The following is a 26315-nucleotide window of genomic DNA, read 5'->3' on the forward strand; positions in this document are numbered from 1 at the left end:
CGGGGGGAGTTATATTGCGGGGGTCCTTCCTCGCTCACCCTGGGTTCCTCTCGGAGCGGAGACGGCAAATGGCGGACTTCGATACCTACGACGATCGGGCCTACAGCAGCTTCGGCGGCGGCAGAGGGTGAGGCGGGCGTGCGCGGGGCCGCGGCCGGGCGCGGGGGGCGGGCGGAGTCGGGGACCCCGGGGCGGCGGCCTTCCCGCGCTCACCGGGGGCGGCGGGCGGTCGGGGGGGGCGCTCGGCGGGGCCCGCGGAGGCCTGGGAGAGGCGCCGGCGGGGCCGGGGCCTGGAAATGGCGCGCTCCGGGAGGGGGCGGCGGCGGTTAGGCTCCCCCGCGTCCTGCTCGCGGCGCAGGTCGTCCCCGTGTGTCCCGCCGCGGCCGCCGGGTCGTCTCGGCCCTGCCTCGGCCGCAGGGCCAGGCCGCGGTGGCCCCGAGCGCCCGGGAGGACGGGCTCCCGCTCCCGTCCCCATCCCCCAGGACGGCAGGGCCCGCGCGGGGCTCTGCTGCAGCGCGGGGTGGGGGCCGGCGCCGGGCCCGCTCCGGCCGCGGTCGGAGTCGCGGCCTCCGGCGGTCGGTCTGCCCTGCCAGCTCCGCCGCCCGCTTCGCTGGGAGGCCAGCGGACGGGGTAAGGTCGGGAGGGCGAGGGGTGCCTCCCTTCCCTGACGCGCGAGGCCGGCGTTTGGCGGCTAGAGCTCGGGAAGGGCCCGATGGAGAGGGGGGCACCGAGCAAAGGAAAACACAGTCGGATTTCCTCTTCTGCTGTGTCTTGGGTCAGGGCGCCTTCGTGACAGGTGCTCCGTGCTTCCCGGCGGAAAATCTTTCATTCCTCCCCGGTTTCTCCTTTTCTGACCTGGGGAAGGAATCGCAGTTAAGCCTCGTTCTGACTTCGGTCGTATACAGACCCTATATAATGGAGACACCTCGTTTCCACGCTGGGTTTTGCGCGATTTTTTCTTTTTTTTTTTTTTTTTAAATGCAAGTTCCCTTCTCCAGAATTCAGGAGATGGGCTCTTAAGCATCTTCCTGTTGGTGAAGGACACACTTGGCCATTGTGTACTTTGACAGAAAGGATTCCTTTCCCAGGATAACCCCACAATAGTACCTACTGAGGTGTCCGGTCTCCTGGGTTTTCAATCCGAAAAGTATCTTTGTTCGGTGAAGAGTGATCTTTTAAAACCTTGGTTTGGGACTGGCTCAGACAAAGGCTGTTCGGGTGCCGGAGTGTACCCGGTATTAATGACACTGGAACATGGGAGTCCGGGAAGGTGGAGCCACCTGTTCTTTTCAAAGAATATTTTATTTGCTAATAAAAAAAAAAAAAGAAATAGATGTCGGACGACCTGTAAAAGTACTTGCCTTTGGGGTATGTTTCTAGACGTGAAATTTGCAGCTAAGTCATCTTGAAATTTAATAACTGGGATTTTTTTTTTTGTTTTCCAGTTCCAAGAAACATTTGGAAGTGCCCAGGAAAACTCTTAAACAGAGGGGTTTGGTTTGATTGGAGGCAGATCCGAGGAGTTTTAGTTGGGTTTGGGACTATAATAAGTTAGTCATATTAATATTGAATCTGGGTTTTGGAGTTTGGGTGGGGTTTTTTTTGTTTTTTGTTTGTTTGTTTGTTTGTTTGTTTTGTTTTCTTTTCTTTTTTCCCCTTACTCTGCCTTTTGACAGACTTGCCGGCTGTTCCGATGATTTCAGGTGTTTGAGGCAGACTTTCAGTGGATGTCACATTTTGACAGTTGGGTTGCCTTGAAACGATACCAAGTGGTCGAAATTCTCTTGCTTTGCTCTTTGTTAGAAACATCAGAAGACAAGTAAGAGATGTTAGCCCTGTGTCCAGATGTGCTCCAGTGGGAAAATAGCTAGGCACTCTGCATGTCCTAAACTTACTTTTTTTTTTTTTTTTTTTTAAGATTTTATTTATTTATTTGACATACAGAGATCACAAGTAGGCAGAGAGAGAAGGGGAAGCAGGCTCCCTGCTGAGCAGAGAGCCAGATGCAGGCCTCACAGGATCCTGGGATCATGACCTGAGCCAAGGCAGAGGCTTAACCCACTGAGCCACCCAGGCACCCCTGCATGTCCTAAACTTTCTGATAAAAAGTCACTTTACTGTTAAAGCTCTTCACATCTGACCTTGTTGGAGCTTTCCGCTTGACTTCAAATCCATGTAAAACTATACGGGAAATACCATTCAGATTTCTAAAAGTTGTTCTAAAAACCTCTTGGTGAATTTGTGTGTTGATGTAAACAGTGTCTGGAGCAGGTCCAGAAACTTCGCAGACAATCAAACATGCCGCTGTGTGGCCTGGGCCGAAGCTTCCTTTTCCAGTGTCAATGTTAATTTTAATTTCCTTATATCTGGAGTTACTAAGTTACTGGTTTCTCTGAAATTTAGCAAGATGGTAGGCTAGTTGATAACCTTCAGTGATCATTTCTACCGTTATGTGCATTATGTGTCACATCCACAGATGTCTCAGTGCTCTCTGCTTATGCTCAGGCATTTTAGAAGGTTGTCGCTTCTGGAAAGCCAGTCTTTCGCATTGCTGTGTTTGGTACTTCGATACCAAGACACCTTCCCTCTAGTCTGAAACACCTTAGCTGAGTAAGAGGTCTCAACTCTAAGCCACTTGGGTCCAGACGAAGGGAATCGCAGGTTTGAAGTACATTGGTCATAACAAAAAACTTGGTTTAATAATTACCATTACCCTGTAAGTTTGTTTGTAGGTATGTAGTAATCAGTGCTGTTGTCAGGAAGCAGGGTTAAGCTACTACTTAATTTTCTCCACTGATAGAGGCATGTCCCTGGCAGCCAGAGAGAGAGCTGGGGACTGCATTGCTGGCTGAAAGACAAGTCCAATCAGAATTCCAAATTAATGTAGTTAACTGTACTAGATCTGGAGTGTATTTTGTTCGGCAGTTTGCTAAATTTTCTTCCTGGGTTTTAATTCCTCATTTGCCATTGGTGGTAGAGTAGAGTACTAGTGTTTACATTGCTGACTACAACACGCTTTTGAGTGCTCCCATCTAAAACCATCAGTTCTGAGAATCAGTGGAACTTGGAGGTAACAAGAATTGAAATTGCTGAAAATGGTACCTTCTGAAAAGTGGTAAAACTATACGTTTTAAGTATTCTTCATCAAGTTCCAGGTTGGGGGGAGGGGGATTGGAATTCTAGCTTTTGAGTCGTCTTAGACTTAAGCTTGGCATCTCCGTCTAAATTTCTAAGCATATCTTAAGACTAAAACGGGGAGGAAAGCAGTCTATAAAAACAGTAACTATTTGCATCGATCATGGTAGAATTCATGAAAGTATTTAAAAGCTGATTTTTAAAATCCTGTTTGCCTACCGAATGACAAGTAGCTTGGGGTTACTGTCCTCCCCCTCCCCCTCCCCACTCCCTAATCTCCCAGTGCTGGATTCTGAATCATTATCTTATATGAAGTACTTGGCTTTACCAAGAGCCTCTGACACAGTTTGGGGGAAAGGCCTAGATTTGGATTAGAATCAGGCAGAGAGGACAAAGGTCAGGCGTCAGCTGAGCCTTGAACCACAGACTAGCTGTGAGACGTGGAACCAGTTCCTTTACCTCTCTGAGCCTCATTTCCCCACATGTAAGATAGAAACTCTCTGAGGGTATCAGGAATACTCAGTGAGATGTCTCAAGCATGCAGCATGGCGTCCGGTATGCTTATTAAATCTTAGCTCTTGATTTATAATTTTTTATAAATTACGATTTTTACTAAAAATCCATAATTTTTTTAGTTCTTAAAATACTTCCCTTGCACCAGTAAGAATGGGAAAATTTCTGTTGAGTTAACGAGTGAATTTTTAATTTCCTGGCTGCGTTCCTAAAGCCAAGTAAGCAAAATCTATTCAGTTCATAGGTATAAAGCATCTTACGAGGAGCGTACTGTATTCTAAATGAATGCTAGCTGAGTAATTCGTTCTTGTATGTTAATTGGTTTCTTACACAATTTATGCTTGGAATATTTAGTGTAAGTGCTTCTGAGATTCCTAAAAAACTTTCTTAGTATATTTCTGTTTTGAAATTAACCTTTAGTGTTCTGGGAGGCTATGATGCAAGTTCAAGCAAGTAGCCTTCCCAGAAACTTGGACCATGTTAAAACATTGGTGGGGGAGGGGTAGCAGTCCCAAGTTGAGACACCCACCCCCCTTCCAGTCTGCAGCTCTCCTAGAACTAGAAGAGAGGGGTGGGTGGGAAGGCACGTCGTGCCTCTGCAGTCCGTGTGTACAGCTGGTTCGACCTGCGCACTCGGGCCACCACGAAGTGATTGCTTGATTTTGATAGAACTTAACAACTGTAAGACCTAAGTTGGCTTTTTTAATTGAATGTCCTTCGTTCTTTGAAGTTTTCCACATTTTTTTTTAAATTTTACCTATTTATGACAGAGAGAGAGAGAGGGAACACAACCATGGGGGAGCTGGAGAGAGAGAGAAGCAGGCTCCCGAATGGGGCTCGATCCCAGGACGCTGGGACCCTGACCTGAGCGGAAGGCAGACACTTAACGCCTGAGCCACCCAGACGCCCCTCTGAAACGTTCTTGCTGGGACCCCTTGGATGTGTTCCGATACGCTGGGACTCTGTTGAAGACACGGCATCTCTGGTTAAACCTTGTATTTCGGGATAGGGCACACAGGGCATAGTTCAGGGGGATTCTTCACAAATGCGTGATTTGCAGCATGATGGGTTGGTTGTTACTGGGTGACGCCGATCTTCCAGCTGTTGGCACGTTTCATTATAGAGCATCAAAAGTCATGTTTATTAATATCACCATTGATTTTATCAGAAATTTCAGGTATTGTGAGGTTGTCAAGCTTATGCTGATGGATACAAGTTTTCTTTTTTCTTTTTTCTTTTTTTTTAAAGATTTATTTATTAATTTATTTGACAGGCAGAGATCACAAGTAGGCAGAGAGGCAGGCAGAGAGAGAGGAAGGAACAGGCTCCCCACCGAGCAGAGAGCCCCATGCGGGCTCATGACCCTGGGATCATGACCTGAGCCGAAGACCGAGGCTTTAAACCGAGCCATCCAGGCGCCCCTACAAGTTTTCTAAAACTTTATTTTTTGCCTAAAAGCCCAGTCCTGCATTTTATCATTGGTAACAGATACTATTTTCTTTGAAGTGACATATTCACTTCATTTTCAAGACAGTGTCTGTCTCGGTGGCTTGGGTACCTGGTCATGGTCTCTAGGTCCTGGGATTGAGCCTAACATCGGCCTCCAAGCTCAGTGGGGAGTCTGCTTGTCCCTCTCCCTCTGCTGCTCCCCCTGCTTGTGCGCTCTCACTCTCTGTTTCAAATAAATCTTTTAGAGAAAAGAAAATGTCAGCCTGATACCAAAGTCTGAATAACCATTGTTTAGGTCTTCAGGTAAAAATGGTGTCCACAAAAGGAAGAGCTAGTTCAGCTTGTAACTCACTTGCACGAGTGTTTTCCTGGACATAACCATTGCATTTCTTTTCCTTCCTTCCTTTCTTTTTTTATTTTTTTTATTTTTTTTTTTTTTTTTTTGATTCATTAATTTTAGAGAGAGCACAAGCAAAGGGAGGGGAGGGGGTGGTGGTGCGGAGCCCGGTGTGAGGCTGAGTCTCACGACCGGATACCCTGCCCTGATTGGAAATCAGGAGTTGGAAACCCAGCCGACTGAGCCACCCAGGCGCCCATGACCATTTCCAAGTATACAGTTTGCCGACCCTAATGCCTACAGTGACACTCCCCATGCTGTGTCATTGCCACCACTGTTCCCAGACTTTCTCACCATCCCTGAACAGAAACCCATTAAGCACCTCTTCATTCATTTCCATTCATTTAACTTGATAAACCTTTTTGGCTGTTCCTCTTTTCATCTGTCTTCCCCCATTGTGGGGAGGGGACAGAGTACTTTCAAGCCAGTCACAGCATCCTGTCATTTTGCCTTAGAGTACTTCTAAACCTGCACACACATTTCAAGCTGCCCAGGGGTCTCTTTCTAACCACCAGCGTTTCTGTTGCCCAGTTCATACTCAGTTTTGCACAGTTGCCTCAAGAATTATTTCATAGAGGGCGCCTGGGTGGCTCAGTGGGTTAAGCCGCTGCCTTCGGCTCAGGTCATGATCTCAGGGTCCTGGGATCGAGTCCTACATCGGGCTCTCTGCTCTGTGGAGAGCCTGCTTCCTCCTCTCTCTGCCTGCCTCCCTGCCTGCTTGTGATCTCTCTTTGTCAAATAAACAATAAAATCTTAAAAAAAAAAAAATTATTTCATAGAGTTGGCCTTTTTGAATCTGCAGAAATCTGATTACGGAGCATTTAAAGCACAAAAGTAGAGTCCAGTGTAATGACACACTGTGTGTGCCTGGACCCGCTTTGTAGAGTGACCACTTGTATCTCATCTGTACTTCCGCGCGCCTCCTTCCTGCCGCGCGCTTCTGGATTATTTTCAGGCACATCTTAGACATCACGTTTCATTTCAACTGCAAGTACTACAGGATGAGCTTCAAAGTACAGACTCTAGAAAATGTGACCACTGGGGCGCCTGGGTGGCTCAGTGGGTTGAGCCTCTCTACCTTCTGCTCAGGTCATGATCTCAGCATCCTGGGATTGAGCCCCACATCGGGCTCTCTGCTCAGCGGGGAGCCTGCTTCTCCCTCTCTCTCTGCCTGCTTGTGATCTCTCTCTCTCAGATAATAATCTTTTTATTAAAATAGTGACCACAATATTTTCACATCCAAAAACTTCCCAGGAAATGTTTTGATTTCTCTTAATTAGCTGATACATTTTGGTGTACAAACGGATTTGTTTGAATCAGAAGCAAAAGTTTGCACATAGCATTTGGTTGCAGGGCCCACTAAAATCTACTGATAGGTTCCTATGAAGTAGGGGTGTGTGTGTACCCTTTTTCGGGGCCCTTTCAAAGCATTTGATTGTTTTTTTTATAAATATTTTATTTATTGAACAGAGATCATGGGTAGGCAGAGAGGCAGGCAGAGAGAGAGAGAGAGAGAGGGAGAAGCAGGCTCCCCGCCAAGCAGAGAGCCAGATGTGGGGCTTGATCCCAGGACCCTGAGATGATGACCTGAGCCACCCAGGTGCCCCAAAGCATTCTAGCAGCTTCCCATGTGTAAGGAAGCTAGAAGTTAAATTTGTTATTAGCAGAAATACTAATACCATTAGAAATACTAATAATACTATTAGCAGAAAACAGTACGTACTAAGTATTCATCTTAATACATGTGTTTTAGTGCAAGTAACTTAATATGACGTTTCTAATTTTTTTTTTTTTTTGAAGTATAACATACAGTGTTGTATTCGTGGTTTTTCAGATAGTAAGTAGAGAAGAACTGGTAGTTTTGTATGCCTTTGAATTCTACCTTTTAACTGGTGGTCTGTCTGTGGCACTTTGTACTTCTCTAAATAATTGAAACGTGGGGCGTCTCGGTGGCTCTGTCGTTAAGCGTCTGCCTTCAGCTCGGGTCATGGTCTGAGGGTCTTGGGATCGGGCCCCGTGTCGGGCTCCCTACTTGGTGGGAAGCCTGCTTCTCCCTTTCCCACTCCCCCTCCTTCTGTTCACTCTCTTGTGGTCTCTCTCTGTCAGATAGATAAAATCTTCCAAATAAATGAATGAATGAAACTTGTAGATCATATAAAATTGACCATCACATGAAAATGTGAAGTTTTCTTCAGAACAAATTGGAGCTGGTAGTATGTGGAATGTCTGGTCTCAGATAAGCATTCAAATTTAGAAAAAAAGAATTCTTGGCTTATAAAGTACAAACTAATCCATAGAAAGAGTTTACATCATAGCTTCAAGACAGATGTTTTTTGTGGCGGTATTCTCTGAGGACCAATAAACAGCTTGAGGTTTGAGTTTTTATTTCCTCTGAAAAATCTGGAACCTTGGATTGAATAAGCTTTTGCACATGTCAAGTTACTAAATTAATAACCCATTTATTTGCTTTCACTGATGTGTGGGAGCCCAAGATTTTATTACATTGTGATAAGTGCCTTTTTGCCTAGTAGGAAAATTTCCTAAAAGACCATGTAAAGCAGAAGTCCCCCTTGTGTTCGTGCTTCTCTTATTACAAGGCTTTCAGACTGCCTGTCCTGTCCTGGTGGTAGTTGATGAGGTCAGTTTCCTGCGAGTCCTGACCAGCTTTTCTTACAGATGAACCGGAAGAGAACCGTGAGTGTTACCCCACGAGTGTAGCCGTGCTGTTGGGCAAACTCCTCATTATTTGTACAGTTAGTTCACCGTCGGGCGCGTATGTGTACGTGGCTTTAGTCATCTTGGTCACAGCCAGAAATGTTTCTGACAAACACTGAAGTACGGTGGCTCATTTGCTTGAAGCCTCTGCCTTCGGCCCAGGTGATGATCTCAGGGTGTTGGCGTGGAGCCTCGTGCAGAGCTCCTGGCCGAGCAGGGAGTTGCTTCTCTTGTCTGTGCGTTCTCAAATAAATGGATAAAGTCTTAAAAAAAAAAAAAAAAAAAGGAGAAGACGAAGAAAGAAACTCACTTAAGTACCTAATTGAAGAAGTCATCTAAATACATGTAACTCTCTTACATTTTAGATCTTTTTCCAAATACAATAACCCATATTAGTGGAAGAAGTTATTTGTGATCCTAAGAGTAGCGGCTAGGTCTGTGTCTTCATGCCTCCCACCCGTGCTGAGTACCAGAGACTGTAATAGTTCTGAAGATAAAACCAGATTCCTGCCTTAGAACCACTTTGGATTTCCCTGCAAGGCTTGCTTTTTTTTTTTTTTTTTTTTTAGATGAGACTGACTTATGAAAACCTTGTTCACAGTAGAAAAGAGCTCCTTGAAACAGGGTTCACCACTGATCCTGCCCCTGCCCCCAGGGTTGATCAGAAACGTTCAGAGGCTTTCATGCCTGTCCTGTAGTAATGCCAGGTATCAATTTAAAGGGGTTTAATCGTGAATGCTGAATGGAGGCCTTGGAGAATGCATACGTTTAGCAGAGGGAGATGTTTGTGTTTTTTTAAGATTTTATTTATTTGGGAGAGATCATAAGTAGAGAGGAAGGGAAGCAGGCTCCCTGTTGAGCAGAGAGCCCAATTCGGGGCTCTATCCCAGGACCCTGAGATTATGACCTGAGCCGAAGGCAGAGGCTTTAACCCACTGAGCCACCCAGGTGCCCTGGGAGATGTACTTTTAATAAAATAAAAATAAAGTACTGTACATCTGTGCTGCATCGGGCTAGTTTTTGAAAACCTAAGCTACAGCTGAAATGTCATGTGGCTTTGGATGGGCTCGAGAAGTAAGGATGTGAATAAACAACTTTAGTTAGTAGAGTTTTGATCGGGGTTCAGTGATTTTAATCAGTGTATCCTCCTAATGTGAGATGTTAGTGATAGGGAAGATAAATCAGTGTATGTGAAATGAGGCCTTGGCTTTTCAGAGTTCAACCTTTTTTTGTTATTTTCTAGAAACCGAGTAAGTTGCACATTTTGACTATTACTATTTTATTCTTTTTACACATGTTGAGTGGGTTTTGTTCTTAACTTGTAGCATTTGTGATTTTTTTCTTTTTTCTTTTTCTTTTTTTTTTTTTTTAAAGCCCAGCAAGGGGCTGGAACTCAGGACCCTGGGATCGAGACCCGAGCTGAGATCAAGAGTCGGGATGCTTAACCGACTGAGCCGCACAGGCTTGTGACTTTTTTATATAAGATCTCGCGTGGTGCCACGTGTGGACAATGTAATCTACCCAGTTAAGCGTTCTCTGGATGGCGCATGGAAGAGCGGGGCTGTTGATCAGCTCCACCAGCGCGGTGTCCCTAACCTAGAGGTAACAGGAGGACACCTGATGTTGCAAATACCAGAGAGTTAATGCTCTGTGCTGGGTATCTTGGCACTGGTCTTGAGTTTTCAAGAGTGGCAGCAACAGGGCTTAAGTTCTGTGTAGCTCGTAAAGGCCGCTAGAGATGTTTATAGGTTCCTCTCCCAGAGAAGAGCTTAGCGTGAGTCCTCCCTTTTTCCTGATCTTTCTTACTGGGGCAGTCAGTCTGGGGCACTTCCTTTTCCTTCTCGCATCTCCTGACTGGATCTCATCCCAGCCCTGATACTCTCGGCTCTCCTGTCTTCCGGTCCCCTCTCCCTCCAGGCTCTCCTGGTCTGACTGTTCCTCCTCTCCTCCTCCTGGACTGCCTGTCCGCAGTTAGTGTCTCGTGAAGAGTTCAGTATTTCCCCGTGTGCTCGGCCACGTGGAGCGGCCGAATCGACTGCTCCCGGGGTGTCTTCCGAATGACCTGCCGTCCTTTGTTCGGGATGTGGTTTCTCCTTTCCAGGTGCCTGGACCCCCTCGGTGGAAGCATCAGCTCCTTCGGGGCAGGGACTCTGAGCTGTGAGCCCTCTACTGTGCTCTGTACTTCGTAGACGTTGTCCAGATTTTATAGCCAGTTTGAGTGAAGAAGAGGGATTTGTCTCTAAAGATTTTTGGTCAGACTCGGAGTTGAAAGTTAGATTCCCTGAGTTACTGAGGATGTAATTTACCTTAAAACTTGCATATGTTGTTTTCAAAAGCAGTGGCCTGCCTGACGGGTAGTCGGAAGCAGCCGTGAGCAGGAAGGATGGTTGGGGAGTGGAGGGCGCAGTGTGATCGGGCCAGGGTTTGCAGTGCAGACCAGAGGGGAGGTGGGGGGCTGCTGTGGCCTGCTGCCGCGGTTCATCTGTTTCTGCCAGAGCAGCATGGCCTTGGGCGTGTTTAGACTTCGCTGTAACGTTTCAGTGTTGTTATTAAACTTTTATAAAGCATTCAGGATTTATGAGGTGTTTTTATGGTCAGTTTTAAACTTTATAAAATAAAGATTGGAAATAAAGATTGGAAGTATTTGTCAGTTACAGACCAGCAAACTGAGGCAGCGCGGTAATTTGGAAGAGGTCTTCCGCCACCTTTAAAGCTCACGTGACTCTTCTCTCCCTGTTATTTTTAACCTATTCTAGAAAGTGTTTTCGTGTAACCTAGCTTGTTCAGTTAGAGGATCTTAGGTATCTTAGGACTTTTAGCTCAGGATTTCCTGGCGTTGGGGGTTTTTTATTCTGTGGGCTGCTACCAGGCTGGACCCTTTCGTGACCTGCACATGTGCTCTCTGCTTTGTCTCTGTCACTCTTGTTGCTCAGGTTGCTGGCACACTGTAGAGTTCCACTTTTCTTTTTTCTTTCTTTTTTTTTTTTTTTTAAGATTTTATTTATTTATTTCACAGACAAAGATCCCAAGTAGGCAGAGAGGCAGGCAGAGAGAGAGGAGGAAGCAGGACCCTGAGATCATGACCTGAACCGAAGGCAGAGGCTTAACCCACTGAGCCACCCACACACCCCAAATTCCACCGTCGGAGCCAGTAAACAAAGCTAGCTTGGGGGGGGTGCTGTTCCCATCCCGCTGCACTGGCTGCCGTATCCTGTCGTCAGCAAACTACTCAGTGAAAAGCTAAAACACACTTTTTTAAGTCCCGTAGAACTGACCATGTCAGATCGGGTAGCGTTTAGGGCCTCTGCAGTGATTTCTTGGAAAAGCCTCGAATAGTAAACCAGTGGCAGTTTTGTGAGGCTCAGGTGAAGGGAGCAGTTAATGGGCTGGGTTAGCTGTTCCCACATTTCTAGCTTTCCAGACACTGCTTGCCTGGCGCCTGGGTGGCTCAGTGGGTTGAGCCTCTGCCTTCGGCTCAGGTCATGATCTCAGGGTCCTGGGATCGAGCCCTGAATTGGGCTCTCTGCTCAGCAGGGAGGCCCCCCCCCCCCCCCCCCCGCCTCTCTGCCTGCTTGTGATCTCTGTCAAGTAAATAAATAAAATCTTTAAAATACTGCTTGCCTGGGACGCCTGGGTGGCTCAGTGAGGAACCTGCTTCTCCTTGTGCTGGTGCGCATGGGCGCTTGCTCTCCAACAAATAAATAAAATCTTTTAAATAAAACCAAGTACTGCTTCCCTGAAATGGGATTCTTTCGTCTTCCCAAAGCCAGGGCTGGGTTCCTACCCGACCGCATTCTCCGTGTCCGGGTCACCGGAGGAGCTCAGCCAGCCCAGGCGGCAGTGCTTATCTAGACTCCGCAGGGGCCCGGAGCTCAGAGCCGGGACCCTGCACTCCCAGGCCTGCATCCAGCGGCCCTGTGAGGGCATCCCACGTGCCCTTTGAGCACACCTTCCTGCCTCTGTTTTTCTTGATTCATCAGACGTATACCTGCTGAATTTATCAGTTTTTCTTCCTCACCTTCTCCTTAAATTTTTTTTTTAAGATTTTATTTATTTGTTCTACAGAGAAAGAGGGATCACAAGTAAGCAGAGAGGCAGGCAGAGAAAGGGGAAGGCAGACTCCCTGCTGTGCAGGCTGTGGGGCTCGATCCCAGGACCCTGAGATCATGACCTGAGCTGAAGGCAGAGGCTCAACCCACTGAGCCACCCAGGGCCCCTTCCCTTAAATTTTTAAAAAATCATTGTAGCTGTCAGCCATGTGTACAAGCACGTGCTCGCATATATACACAAACACGCCGGCATGTGTGCTCAGTTACTTGTGTTTATATGTCCTGCTCACTTGTGAGCTGTTTGAGGGCAGGGGACTGTTTCTGCCAGATGTTTAGTAAATGTTGAATAAATGAATTTAAGGTTATTAAAAGTATGATTCATCCTGTGTTTTGATGGTTTTCCAAATGTTTATACTTAACACCGTAGCTTACATACTCCATGTTCAGTCTCAAAGAGTGTCTTACTGAAAATATTTTAGCGTTTAGGGGCACCTGGGTGGCTCAGTAGGTTAAGCAGCCAACTCTTGATGTCAGCTCAGAGCATGATCTCGAGCCTCATGCTGGGCCCCGCATTCAGCAGAGGGGGCTGCTTGGGATTCCCTGCACCTCCCTCAGCGCGTGTGCGCCCGCACACCTGCGCACACTCTGGCTCGCTCTCCAGTAAATAAATCTTTATAGGGGCGCCTGGGTGGCTCGCCAGTTCAGCGCTTGCCTTCAGCTCAGGTCATGATCTCCGAGTCCCAGAACTGAGCCCCACATCGGTCTCCTTGCTCAGCAGGGAGCTTGCTTCTGCCTCGCTCGCTCTCAAATAAATTTTAAAAAGTGTTTTGGGGTTTAAGATCATCGAGAAAAGAGCAGTGGTGTTGCAAAGAGTACAGAGGTGCGAAAATAAGTCGATTTACTAAATAAACTTCATGGGGTGGGAGCGGGAGCCAGTGGAATACAGTTCTCTGGAGAACAAAACCGGATTTCTTAACCGGAAGGAGCAGAGTTCTGAGTCACTACACTTAAAAAATTTTAGCCATCTAAGAATTAGGTCATGATTTGGTGCTGCTAAAAACGGGTCTTAATAATATTTATCAGGAAGGATGGGGAATTTCTTCATGATATTTCTAGCAAACTGTGGATCAAAAGCTAAGTTACTTTCCATGACTTGTACTGGTGCTTGCCCTATAGAAAGGACGACTTTGAGCAGATCTTTGTCGTGAGGAGATTCCTTTAAAATACTTCAATGTCTCCATAAAAAGAAAACGCCACCTCCCTCTTTTGAATTTTTTTCCCTCCTGTGTTCTGCAAACGATAAGAACATTTTCAGACCCACAGTGGACACTGTTAGAGTGACAGGGTTTGAGTTTGCTTTATCTTTAGGCGAGTCTCCTTCGTGTTGAAGCCTCCGGGGCTCTTGGGAGAGCAGGGCGGTTCTCACTGCCCTGCCGGCCACCGCTCCCTGCAGATCGAGCGTGGAACGTGCCGTATCCAGATCTCTCCATCTGCTTTTTTTTTAGAGCTGTTTGTTCCAGAATCAAAGATGACATGTAGCATTGGTTGTCATGTTTCATTGGTCCCCCTGCCTTTCTTGTCTGTCATGATCCGTGCCAGAATACAGGGCACACGGACAGCTCGGGCCATTGATGAGCCTTGCCTGAATCAGCCCCGCTGCGGTAGTGGGTACAGAGGAATGGTTTTCTTTCTCTTCCTTTCCTTTCCTTCCCTTTCCTTCTTTCTCTCTCTCTTTTTAGAGTTATTTGAGAGTGGGCACAAGAAGGGGAGAGCAGAGGGCGAGGTTCAGGCAGACCTGCGCGGAGTGCAGAGCCCGACGCGGGGCTCAGGACCCAGAGATCGTGACCTGAGCCGAAGTCCAATGCTTAGTCAACTGAGCCCAGGCACCCCAAGAGTGGTGGTTTTCTTCTTACATGACTCCTCCTACTTTTATGCGTTGACATTCTTACTGACGTAAGGAAGAGCTCCCCTTCCCCTTCGTTCATTTTATGGACTGTTTTAGAGCAGTTTTACGTTCACAGCGAAATTGATCAGAAAAGACAGTTCCGGGGGTCTGGGTGGCACAGTTGCTTGAGTCGCTGCCCCTTGGTTTCCCTTCAGGTCCTCATCTCAGGGTCAGGAGATTGAGCGCCCCAGGGAGTCAGTCTCTTAAATCAGTCTTTGGCGGAGGGAGAAGAAAACACAGTTCCTGTGTCCACCTCGCACATGCACAGGAGCACAGACAGCCCTGCCGTCGACACCTGCACTGACCGTGTTGTCACACAGTCCGTGGTTTACGTTGGGGTCACTCTTGGTAGTGGACGTCCTGTGGTCCTGACGAATGAATGTACAGTGGCCCCAGCTGCTGCTTCCGTGTCTGTAGGACATTTTGAGCCTCGGGTTGTAGGTGTGGATGACGGGGTGACTGTTGCTCCGGCCGTGTGTGCCGTGTGCCGGGTATGGGGCACCATAATCTGTACCTCTCAGTAACTAAGCTTTGTTCGTTAGCATTACCTAATACTTACCCAGTTTTACAAATAAACAAAGCTTAGAGAAATGGAGTAACTCCTTAAGGTCGTCGGATGGTGAAGTAAATTTGTGGCCGAGCTGGGATTCAAACCAGAACCTCTACAAATGAGTGAAGAGCTGTGGTCGAGTCCCACTCCTGCCTTTGCCACTTTTGAGCCCCGTAACCGTAGACACATCACCCTTTCTTGTTGCAGGGGAGGAATGGATTGAGGTTTAAATGGATTCGTAGTACGCCCTTGAGGATCGGGGAGGTCGCGTGGGCAGTGGTGGAGCGTGCATGTACGTAGCACTTGATGTACAGCAGCTCAGGTTTTCATGAGGCTGTATGGGCCACAGCGTGACGGTAGCGAGAAGCACGTGTGTTCTGCGTGGGTCACGGCGGCTCTAGAGATCCTTCCTGAACACAGTGCACCGACTCTGGGCAGTTCGCTTCGGCCTGGATGAGGACGACCAGGCACGAGGGGGGGCGTTTGCTAAGGTTTTAGGATGTAAACCGTTTGTAGACACGGAAACCACGTAAATTGGTAACCAGCCCCACCGGGGGTACATTCTCTTCGGATTTGCAGGGAAATGTGTGTTTATCTAGGTTCCGCGCTTCCATGGACATTTCTGTCACCAAAAAATAGGCCCCTGGTCATGAAGGATATTTTGGGATACTCCTGATAATTTCACGTCCCAGTGGAGCAGTTTCCCTGGGTGGTGTGGCTGAGCCGAAGACACTGTCCTTGTTCCCTGCGCGGGGGCGAGGAGACTTGAATCCTGTCTGTTTCCCCTCCAGGTCCCGCGGCAGTGCTGGTGGCCATGGTTCCCGCAGCCAGAAGGAGCTGCCCACAGAGCCCCCCTACACAGCATATGTAGGAAATCTACCTTTTAATACAGTTCAGGGCGACATAGATGCTATCTTTAAGGATCTCAGCATAAGAAGTGTACGGCTAGTCAGAGACAAAGATACAGACAAATTTAAAGGTGAGTTGGGGGAATTCTTACTGTGCGTTTTTGTAGAGGGAGGGTTGAAACCACAGTCTTAGAGAACCAGAGGGCTCCACTTACGAAAGTGTTTGAAATATTTGTCCGAGTAGCTGAAATAAACACGGTCCTTTAACCTGTAGGCTTTCTGTTCTGCTTGGGGCGAAAATGTTTTACTCGTGCTCTGATTTGTAGAAATAGGCATATGTGTATGCCCGAGTCAGCCAGCTGTTTGCCTGACCCAGCTGTGCTGTCTGTGCTGTCAGGGAGGTCCCTGGGGGGGAAATGAACAGATAAAATGGAGGACTTGGCAGGTGCATTTCACCTTGGCCCGGCTCCTGGCATTTTGCTTTGAAGTTTTCCTGTAATCTAGGCATTTGTATAGAATTCATATGTACTGTCACTACATTGGTGACTTTGGAGTTTGTGTGTGGAAGAGGGTTGGCTCAGATTTCAGATCAAGTTAGTGTCTGTAGATTAGTCTCTCTGGGGCGCTCGAGTGGGAAAGCAGTAAGAAGGAAGAATCATAGGAGCATTATTTATCTCTGAGCTTTCAAGAGTCCCTGAGGGGAGACGTGCTCCCTGAGAGCACGGTGCGAGAGCATTTGGCTTACATTATTGATCCAGAAGAGCATCGGGGAAGGTACGGAGTGATGTCCAGCGAGGGAGAGGTGTGAGAAGCAGGGGTTTCGTGCATCTGGGCAGTTCTGTGTATAGGCAGTACTGTGATCATGTTGGAAGTTTTTTGGCTTTAGAGCCTGAAGCCTTATGATAGGAATGGCCCAAACAATGAAAACAAACCTGTCCGATCAGCCCACCAGTGTCCCTCCTTAGAGGCACCAGGAGTTCCAGGCTTCAGGGGAGTTGGGCGGTGGGAGGGCAGCCTGCGGGGTGAGTCTGCAGAAGCACGTTTCCGTTTGTCTCCTAGAGGTTGATCCTCCCTTCCAGCCGCTCTGAAGGGTGGGATGGGTGAGCTGGCTTTGTTGGCCTCTTGGAACGTGCGGGCGGTTTCCTCAAATACTGTAGACATTGGATCCGCTTAGGGGGGATGGTGGGGACCCTCCAGCCAAGCAGTGGGTTCTTTTGTAAGTTACTGGTGAGCAGATGGTGAACAGGACAAGTTTGGACCCAAGTCTTGGGAGCACTTGCAGTCCAGTGGGCTTTGAAGGGGAAGTGCAGTCCTGGTGCAGGGTGCAGTGTGAGCGCATGGGTGGGGTGCGTGCTTAAGCCCAGAGTTAGTCTCCCGGTGGCAAGGAAGGGCCTTGGAAAGAGTGGGGGGAGGGTAGCTAATGCAGGGGTTGACGTGAGGAAGTGTGGTTTCCTCTGCCTGCAGTGTTGTGTTTACGGTCTCACGGCCGAAGCCGGCATCAGGGCACAGACTGTGGGCTCACGCGCTCAGACCCAGGCCGTCTGTTTCTCCGTGAGCATCGCACAGAGGATGCCCTTGTCACTGAGGGTGTGTTTTTAGCTTTAGAGAACAGCTTCTGTACCAGCCACCTGAGGAGTAAGTCGTAGGCATCTTCCGCCTGTTTCTTCAAAGCACGTTCGGTCTTGACTTCGAGATCTGTGTCTTAAAGCCCCAGTTGGGTTCTTTTAAAGTTAATCAAAAGTCAGAATGAACAGCTCTTCACAGTGACCCAGGAAAGGTTTTAAGATGATGGTTAAAACTCATAAAAAGAAAGCTTTTTTATAAAAACACAGCTGCCTAAATAAATAAAATCTTAAAAAAAAAAAAAAAAAAAACCAGCTGCCAGATATTTCAGAGAACATAAACACGAAGAAGGAATGCCAGGTATTTTCTGTTCGCCAAAAAAATACAGTCTCTCTTCTGGGCTCTCCTAGTCCACCATGCCCTAGCTGCTGCACCAGAGTGGGGAAATGGACCAGACAGGGAGCCCCCCTGCCTTCACCCAGAGTTCCTTGAGGAAATTGGGGTTTGTTTCTCTTGCAGGATTCTGCTATGTAGAATTTGATGAGGTGGATTCCCTTAAGGAAGCCTTGACATACGATGGTGCGGTAAGTATCTTCTGCTTTTCTGTGCGTGTTAGAAGTTGCGGTGTTTTCTCTTGCCGGTACTTAACACTGTTTTCCCCATTACCATTAGCTCTTGGGTGATCGGTCACTTCGTGTGGACATTGCAGAAGGCAGAAAACAAGATAAAGGTGGCTTCGGATTCAGGAAAGGAGGACCAGATGACAGAGGTGATGGGTTCTTCTGTAACTTGAATGTGAAACTTGCTGTACGCCCGCTGGTGATGGTTCCCGGAGGTTACCAATAGAACTGTCTCACGGGTCCTGATACGTTTTTGCAAGCTTTAAACACTAGTAAAAATGCTGAGAGGGAATGGACCAGACTTCTGTAAGCCTGGGGCATTTCGGTTTGGTTTTGTTTCTGTTGGAGGCCAGAACTCTTCTCTTAACTCCTGCGAATTTCTCGTCACATGAGTTGTCATCTTCCGGTGAAATTTTCCGTGTTTGTGCAGCAAGGTAATGGTGCAGCCTCAGCTTTTCTGGTGTGTATCTCAGGAATGGGTGACCCTGGAGAATCTAGGGTGGGCGGGATCCCCCGGGATGACTTCCTTTCCGGGATCAGCATTTACAGTATTGCCACTTACCTTTGCAGTGGCCTTGCTGGGAGCAGCGTGGCCGGACCACTCTGTCAGCTCACGGTGTAGGTGATGTTTTCCTGAAAGGTCTCCAGGCGTGCACCAGGCCTCTGTTGGCGGCGGAGTGTGTGGGAGAGGGCTGGAGAAGCTCCCCACTGTAGGCGGGGTGCACGGAGCCCTGGCCGGGCTCCACTGTGCCTCAGCCGGGCCTCTGCCAGGCCTCTGCCTGCAGTTCTCGTGGCGCCTTCATCTCGGGAGCCCCCTGGGTGGCGCGGGTGTGCCCGGACACACGGAAGCACGCCTGCCTCCAGAACTACTTGCAGAAATAGTCCGGAGGTTTTGGAAGCTTATGGGAGGCCTCGGGTCACTCTGATTCTTGGTGGCCCCTCTTGCGTGGCTGAAGTCATGGAGCTCTGCTCCCTCCCTGGTGGGCCACATCCACTTGACTGTTGTCTTAACTGACCCGAGAGGCCTGGCTCACTCCTAGACATTCCTTAAACTCTTTATGTTGTTGTTTGTTGTGGTGGTTTTTGTTTTCAGTAAATAACTCACACAGGTAATAAAAATGGCAGTTGTGTAGAAAGGTAAAACCCTGAGAAACCAGTCCGTTATCTTTCCTAGGAGTTCTGCTCTCGCAGGGTCTAAGATAACATCAGTGACCCCACCCACCCTGTCACCCTCCCCTCCCCCCATCAAACCAAATTCAGCGCAGAGTATTTGGTGAGTATGGGGGGAAGTAGGACAAGCTGGTGTAGACCAGAATTCTTTAAAATTCTTTCCAGTCCCACTATAACTAAACAGATGACTGCTTATATCTGTTGCAGAACTCAGTTTCTTATAGCCGATCAGAAAAGAGCTTATTCATAAAAATACAGTCTCATCCAGTAAAACTGTAATTTTACGTATAAGCTGGTCTCTGAAACACGCAGCAGAGGGCTTGCAGAGTCAGTCCAGGTGCAGCCGTTACTGGCCTGAGGAGTAGTGGTCTTGGACCTGTCGGTTTTGGATTTCTGGTATTAGAGGAACAGCCCTCGAGCTTGTGACTGGGGAAGCGTGGAGGTTACTACCTAAGGAACGGTCGCCTTAGTTGGCTTTTTCCTGTCGGAAGCTGAGAACACAGCCGACAGGACCTCGACACCTGCCAGGGCCTGTGTCCCACGGCAAGGTTTTGGTGGTCTTTATTTTTATTTATTTATTTTTTTAAAGATTTTATTTATTTATTTGAGAGGCAGAGATCATAAGCAGGCAGGGAGGCAGGCAGAGACAGAGGAGGAAGCAGGCTCCCTGCCGAGCAGAGAGCCTGATGCGGGGCTCGATCCCAGGACCCTGGGATCATGACCTGAACCGAAGGCAGAGGCTTTAACCCACTGAGCCCCCCAGGCGCCCCTTTAGTGGTCTTCAAAGCCACATGTGCCCGCACAGAGGAGTTAACGCCTATATGCGTTATTTGTGAAAATTCATCTCTTCTTTTTTGCTCTTTAAAAGAACGTTGCTATTTTTATTTACTTTTTTATTTTTTTAAAGATTTTATTTATTTATTTGACAGAGAAAGAGACAGATTACAGTAGGCAGAGAAGCAGGCAGGGAGAGAGGAAGAAGCAGGCTCCCCGCTGAGCAGAGAGCCCAACGCGATGCATGGGGCTCGATCCTAGGATCCTGGGATCATGACCTGAGCCGAAGGCAGAGGCTTACCTAGGGAGCCACCCAAGTGCCCCGAACGTTGCTGTTTTTAAAATCATACGTGCTTGTCACAAAGAAAACTCAAGCAATACAAAATAAAAAGAAGAAAGCAGATAAAGTCCCACCACCAGAAGCAGCCTGTGCGTTACACTAAACTTTGTTTAAAAAAAAAACACCTTACAAGGGTCTCATGAATGCTGTGCCACCTAAAAAATCTGTCTCCACACTTAATGAAAAGGCATTCTTTTTTTTTTTTTTAAGATTTTATTTATTTATTTGACAGAGCGAGAAAGAGATCACAAGTAGGCAGAGAGGCAGGCAGAGAGAGAGGAGGAAGCAGGCTCCCTGCTGAGCAGAGAGCCCGATGTGGGGCTCGATCCCAGGACCCTGAGATCATGACCTGAGCCGAAGGCAGCGGCTTAACCCACTGAGTGACCCAGGCGCCCCTGAAAAGGCATTCTTGAGTGCCAGACCTTGCTTTAAACTTCATCCTCTTCCCCTGCTCCTTATCAGAAGAGATTCTGTCACGGGCGCCGGTTTCTGCCTCTGCCAAACCTGCCCCGTGCTCCTGGACAGAGCGGTCGTGTGTCTCCAGTCGGTGGGAGTGGGAGCTGACCGGTGTTGCACGCTGGTAGCAGGAGTTACTCGTGCAGGGGAAGTGACTTCCGTACCCACGCGGGAAGGTGCGCTTCCTAGTTTATTGGCGGAAAATGTCAGGCTGAGTGTTTGAATACCAGTTGTGCTCATTGAACCAACACTGTGAGCTCTGGTTCGAAGGATTCTGGAGAGACTCTTAGCCCAGCTGTATGCCTCCCAGTGTGTTTCCCCATCTCAGTGCTCCTGTTGGCCCGAATCTGTTTGAAATCGTTTTCATTTCTTGTTAAGATTGATGTTGTCCGACTCTGTTTCTGAGCCGGGTTTCGGGTAACTTGATCTCTTCCCCAGGTCCTTGGCCACCCTTGCAAACATCGTATTCTCCACGTTCAAGGGAGTTAGGGTTAAAGCTCTGAGAAGCCCAGGTGAGCAGACACCAGACAGACCATTGCCCCCGGGGCAGGCAGCAGGGTCAGCGTCCTGAGAGTCTCTGGTCGTGAGGCTTTTGTCAGCCGATCAGCACGGACCTTCTGGTGTGGATGTGTTGGAAAGACCCCTTACTTCACCTTACTCACCTGTGCTGTTGATTCGTGGTTCATCCGACCCTAAACTCGCAGCAGCACCAGGACGCTGCCCAAGTGCAGCTGACCTAACTAACGCACATCGTCCGGATGGGGTGCAGGGCCGCCTCCTTGCGCTGCGAAGACCGGGCGACCTGCCACGCTCCACCCGGGCGCGGCTCAGAACAGTGCGGTCGCCAGGGAAGTGTGTGAAAGAGCAGAAAACCTAGCACCGACCAGATTGGAAGGGCACTTACTTAGAGTCTGAGCTGACAAGGCGGCCAGGCATGCCTTCGCTCAGCCTTAGCTACAAAACACGCATGTCAGGGGTGCCTGGGGGCTCAGTCGGTAAGCGTCTGCCTTTGGCTCTGGTCATGATCCCAGAGTCCCAGGATCGAGTCCCGCATCGGGCTCTCTGCTCAGCAGGGAGCCTGCTTCTCCCTCTCTCTCTCTCTGCCTCTCTGCCCACTTGTGCTCTCTGTCAAATAAATAAAGTCCTTATAAAACAAAACAAAAATAAATAAGTAAAAGGCTGCTTAGCTCGACTCCCCTCTAGCTGGAAGTCTTGCAGTGAAATGTGAACCTAAAGAAAAGTTGAGGCTGTCAAAGCCTGTGGAGAAAATCCTCTCCACACGCGGCTCCCTGCAGGCCCGGGGAGCCTGGCCGTCCTCTCCTGCACAGCGGAGCCGGTGTGCAGCTGGGGGGCGGGGTGCCCTGTGCCCCGGGGCACCCCCCTCTTACCGGGCTGAGCCCAGCACATTCGTGCTTGGTTGACAACACAGGTGCCTGACTTTTCGGTCTTCATTTGCGCTTTATGTCACAAAAGCTGCCGATGTTGGACGAACTCAAGAATCGCAGAGCAGACCGGCTGCGTGGGCAGCTCTGAGTCAGTGGCTGAGAAAGTAACGCAGTGTCCTCCTCCTCCTTCAGGCTTCAGGGATGACTTCTTAGGAGGCAGGGGAGGGAGTCGCCCCGGTGACCGGCGAACGGGTCCCCCGATGGGGAGTCGGTTCAGAGACGGCCCTCCCCTCCGAGGGTCCAACATGGACTTCAGAGAACCCACAGAAGGTAGGACGCTGCTTCCTCCCCGGAGGGTGTCTAGCCGGGGTGCGCTGGCTGTACGCCCCCCACACACAGGTCTTCCCGTGCCCCGGGCAGTGGCTTCTGTGGCCCACCCCGTTGTCTTAAATAGCGAGCTGACCTTTGCTAGAATGTTCGGGGTGTGCTAGGTCTTCGCGGCTGGCTTGCTAGTTAGAAAGCGGGCCAGGTCGGGGCAAGGGGGCCTCAGTGGGGCCATTTCACCCGCACGGGGAAGGGGGTCCGTTCTCGATAAACCATGTTGGCTTTTCTCCCGCAGAGGAAAGAGCACAGAGGCCACGGCTCCAGCTGAAGCCTCGAACGGTCGCAACGCCCCTCAATCAAGTAGCCAACCCCAACTCTGCTATCTTCGGGGGAGCCAGGCCCAGAGAGGAAGTCGTTCAGAAGGAGCAAGAATGAGCTTGCGGCGGGGAGGGAGTGGGGTGTGGGGGAGTTAGCGCGAGACCACAGCCTGGCCAGCCCCCCGGGCCGGCGGTCCTGCGCCTGACCCCCGTCCCCCTCTCGTACAACGGAAACTCAGAGCTTGTGAGCGCATGTCAGCAGTTAACAAGTGGTTTTTAGTACATTCTTGGCTTTGCTGAACCTATCTAGTGCCTGTCTCGTGCTTTCCTTCTTTTTTTTTCTGCCTCTCCTTGCCTCTCTCCCTTCTGTGCGCTCCCTCCCGCACCCGAGTGTGTCCCGGGCGACGGAGGCAGCCGCCCGTGGGCGTCCTCTGGCTGGAGGTGCTGCTCCGTCTCTCTCCTGTGCTTTCTCTCTTTACTTCAGACGCACTGGCCAGACCCGGTTGTTTCTTTGAGTTTTCTCGGCGCTTCTCTCCTGACCTGCATGTTGAGTTCTGTATGGCTGTGGCTTCCAAGGGGGGGAGGAAAAAACCAGGGAGGAAGTCACAGACTGGATAGCTTCTCGTTTTTATTCCGCTGTGATCAACATATACAGAATTTGAGGCACCTTGTTTCCAAAACAAGGATAAAATACCCGTTGATCCTTGAAAATTCCTTCCTGTCCCTATTTATAAGCAGCCCTGCCTCTGCTGCTCCCTCCCTGCGTAGGCGGCCCGAGCAGAAGAGGCTCTCCTTTCAACCGAGGAACCCAGAAGAAGGGGTAGCAGCGCGGCGGGCCGGAGAGGACCCGCCGAGCGCACCGCTGTGCTCACACCCACTGGGGTGCCTTCAGCACACTGTGCGGGCCGGTTCCCTCCTTTCTGCCGGCCAGGGTGCTCTGGGGGGACCGAAGGGCGGCGGTGGCAGAGCCACACCGGGCTGCCCTGACCGCGTGGACGCGGCCGCTCCTCTGGTCCCCGCTGTGTGTGGAGCCCGCCTCTCTCCCTTGTGTCTCTCTCTGCTCCTTGGTGTAGCAGCGAGCTCCTGTGCTTCCCCGCTTCCCTGGGTTTTATAATGAGAATGGGCCTACAGTCTGGCACTGCACTGTTTCGCTTGATGAATTGAGGATTTTACTATGCAGAGCCGACAGGGACGTCCGGGTAGCCGGTGGGTGGCTCTCAGCCACCGGGTCTCCTCTTGGGGGCAGAGCTGCTTGTCCCCACACAGTGAGTTCGGCACTTGGTGGGGGCAGGGGGTGGCCGTGGCCTCGGAGCTGGAAAGCCTGCATGTGAACAGCTCGGTTCTGCAGCGCCCAGTCCCGCTCTGGGCCGCGGGGAGCAGCTCGGGGCCGGCCGACGGCTGGAGCCCCGGGGGGAGAGCCCCGCCGCGTCTCTGTCCCGGGGTCTCAGCAGTTACAGAACTCTCTCTCCTGTCCTTTCTTCCCCTGCCGCCTCTGCTTCTGAAATAAGAACCATTTGTGTGACGCCAATACCTAACTTACGAAAGACATGCATTATGTGGTTGTAGTCAAACCCGATGCTTTCAGATGACCTACTTACATCTTCCGTGGGGAAAAGATTAAGAACAAAACAAAATCATCTAAACTTCTGGGCCACCCGGTTGACTTTTAAACGTAAGAACAGAATTCCAAACACTTCACACATTCAGCTATATGACAGAAAGGAAATCTATGGATATGGTATTTTGTGAATGATCTTTTAAATAAAAGAAAACCTTACGTAATATTTAATGCTTGTCCTTATTTTTGAGTTCTTTCTAGCTGCCCTCCACGTGCAATTTGCACCGTCTTAAAGTCGGGAAGCGACAGCCAAGTCTCGCAGCACAGGCTGCAGTGCGTGAGCCAAGCGCCTCTTGCTTTGGGAACGTAGAGGAATCGTGAGATTCTTTTCAGAGCCGGTGATGATCAGAAACAGCACACCGGGGTCTCCCTTTTTTCCTCCTCATTTCCTAAAAAACGTGATTTCCTGAACAGAGACCTTGCGTGCACAGGTGTGTGGCCGTGGTGTTTGATTAGGTTTTAAAGGCAGTTTCTGCCCAGAATGGAAGAAGTCCGCTGTCTGTACGAGGGGTCCCTTTGAATAATAACTGCTTGTGTTCAGCGTAAGTTCTGGGGACTTCGTGGCCAGCGGGTGATAGGTTGGCGGGGGCGCTTCCAGGCGGTTCTGTGGCCCAGGGGACAAGGTGCAGAGCTTTGCCGTGTCTGGGAGAGGCCCGGCTGGCGGCGAGGGTGCTGCCAGAGGACTTGGCACGGTGCAGGGAGGCAAGCCTTGATGGCAGCTTACCCTGCAGGGGGAGGGCGGGGAGGGCAGGCCCTGTTGTGGTGAGAGCGCGCGCGGCTGTCCACGTGGTCTGCCCAGCCTGGAGGACCTGATGCTCGCTGGTGTTTTCTCTAAGGGAGAGGGTCCCCGAGACCAAAAACCCTCTGCCCCTCGTGTGGTTGGGCCGCTGGCCGGAGGCTCGGAGCCCAGCTCGATGTGGCGGCTTTTCAGAGGTTAACTTGGATCCCACCTCTGAAGGGCCTGTGGCGGGTTCGGACCCTTGGGTCATCCGGGTTTCCAGAGGTTTCTCGGGATTGAAGCGCGGCTCCCGCCCGGCTGTCTTCTCCCTCTCTCCCTGTGACTTCGCCGTGGGTGTGGTCTGGACGCGCGCCTTCCCTTGGGCCCTGGCGTTTGTGCTGTGCTCGGGGTTACAGACGCAGCTTAATACCCGCCTCCCATCCCGAAGTAGCCGAATTGAGAGAGGAGGGTGCATCTTTGCCCAAATCAGCACCTAAACAAATGGGTTCATTTTCACAAAAGTTTGCGCACAGTATGAGTGTTCCAGAGATAGGTTTCCCTCTGCATTGGGGTGTTTTTTGTTTTTTTTTTTTTTGGTCCCTGCTGTTTGGTTTTCTTTTTTTTTAAGATTTTATTTATGTGACACACGCAGCGAGAGGGAACACAAGCAGAGGGAGGAGGTCGGAGAGGGAGAGGGAGAAGCAGGCTTCCTGCGAGCAGGGAGCCCAATGCAGAGCTCGATGCCAGGACCCTGGGATCATGACCTGAGCCCAAGGCAGATGCTTAACGTCTGAGCCACCCAGGCGCCCCTGTCGCTGTTCTTAAACTGCCCTCAGAGAAACCAGATGGACTGGGATGCCAAGCGGGGCCGTTTTAATAAGGGGCTCAGGTTTCTGAGAATGTTCTTACCTCGGAGCCCGTCTTGTCAGGGGCCAGGTGGTTTCTCCAAGTCCCAGGAGAGGAGAAGTTTGCATAGCCAACTTGCAGAAGCCAGGGCTTCCCATCCTGACCGAAACGTCTTGTTCAGGGAGGTCTTGGCAGGAGGCAGGAGAGGGGTCAGGAGGCGTGCGTTTGGGTGACAGGAGGGTGCCGGCATTGTGGCCGGGCCTCTGCTCCCAGTTCAGGATCTCAGGAAGAGCCTGGCTGAAGGAGGTTACTTGGTCGTTACTTGGGGGAGAAGCGCCAGTTTCCAGCAGCCTCTAAGGGAGCTCCTGCTAGAGACTCACGAGGAACAGATCATGTGGGCAGTGAGCCGGTGCCCTGTGGCCCTTACGTGTTCTCGCACCTGGTGGTTTCTGTATTTTTCTGTTTTGAGTAAACTCTACGCCCAACATGGGGCTTGGACTTAAGACTCTGGGATTCAGAGTCGCACGGTCCACCGACTGGGCCAGCCCGCCCCCCCCCCCCCTCGCCCCCCACCCCGACCGTT

General features: G+C 50.0%; 1 protein-coding gene across 1 annotated transcript; it reads left to right on the forward strand.

The window, feature by feature from the left end:
• Positions 1-24339, forward strand: EIF4H (eukaryotic translation initiation factor 4H). The gene is made up of 6 exons (XM_032326858.1): positions 1-127; positions 15545-15732; positions 17684-17748; positions 17837-17933; positions 22102-22239; positions 22529-24339. Exons 1-6 carry the CDS (start codon positions 69-71, stop codon positions 22666-22668), a joined length of 687 nt encoding a protein of 228 aa, XP_032182749.1. The 5' UTR covers positions 1-68; the 3' UTR covers positions 22669-24339.
• The last annotated feature ends 1976 nt before the right edge of the window (positions 24340-26315 follow it).

This window comes from Mustela erminea, chromosome 20 (genome assembly GCF_009829155.1).
Source record: "Mustela erminea isolate mMusErm1 chromosome 20, mMusErm1.Pri, whole genome shotgun sequence".
Taxonomy (NCBI): Eukaryota; Metazoa; Chordata; class Mammalia; order Carnivora; family Mustelidae; genus Mustela; species Mustela erminea.

What these genes read in the sequence shown, in the direction of transcription:
- EIF4H (XM_032326858.1), top strand. Translation starts at nt 69, where the DNA reads ATGGCGGACTTCGATACCTACGACGATCGGGCCTACAGCAGCTTCGGC. An exon ending in AGATACAGACAAATTTAAAG is followed by an intron (nt 15,733 to 17,683) that starts GTGAGTTGGGGG and finishes TTTCTCTTGCAG; the next exon opens with GATTCTGCTATGTAGAATTT. An exon ending in CTTCAGAGAACCCACAGAAG is followed by an intron (nt 22,240 to 22,528) that starts GTAGGACGCTGC and finishes TTTCTCCCGCAG; the next exon opens with AGGAAAGAGCACAGAGGCCA.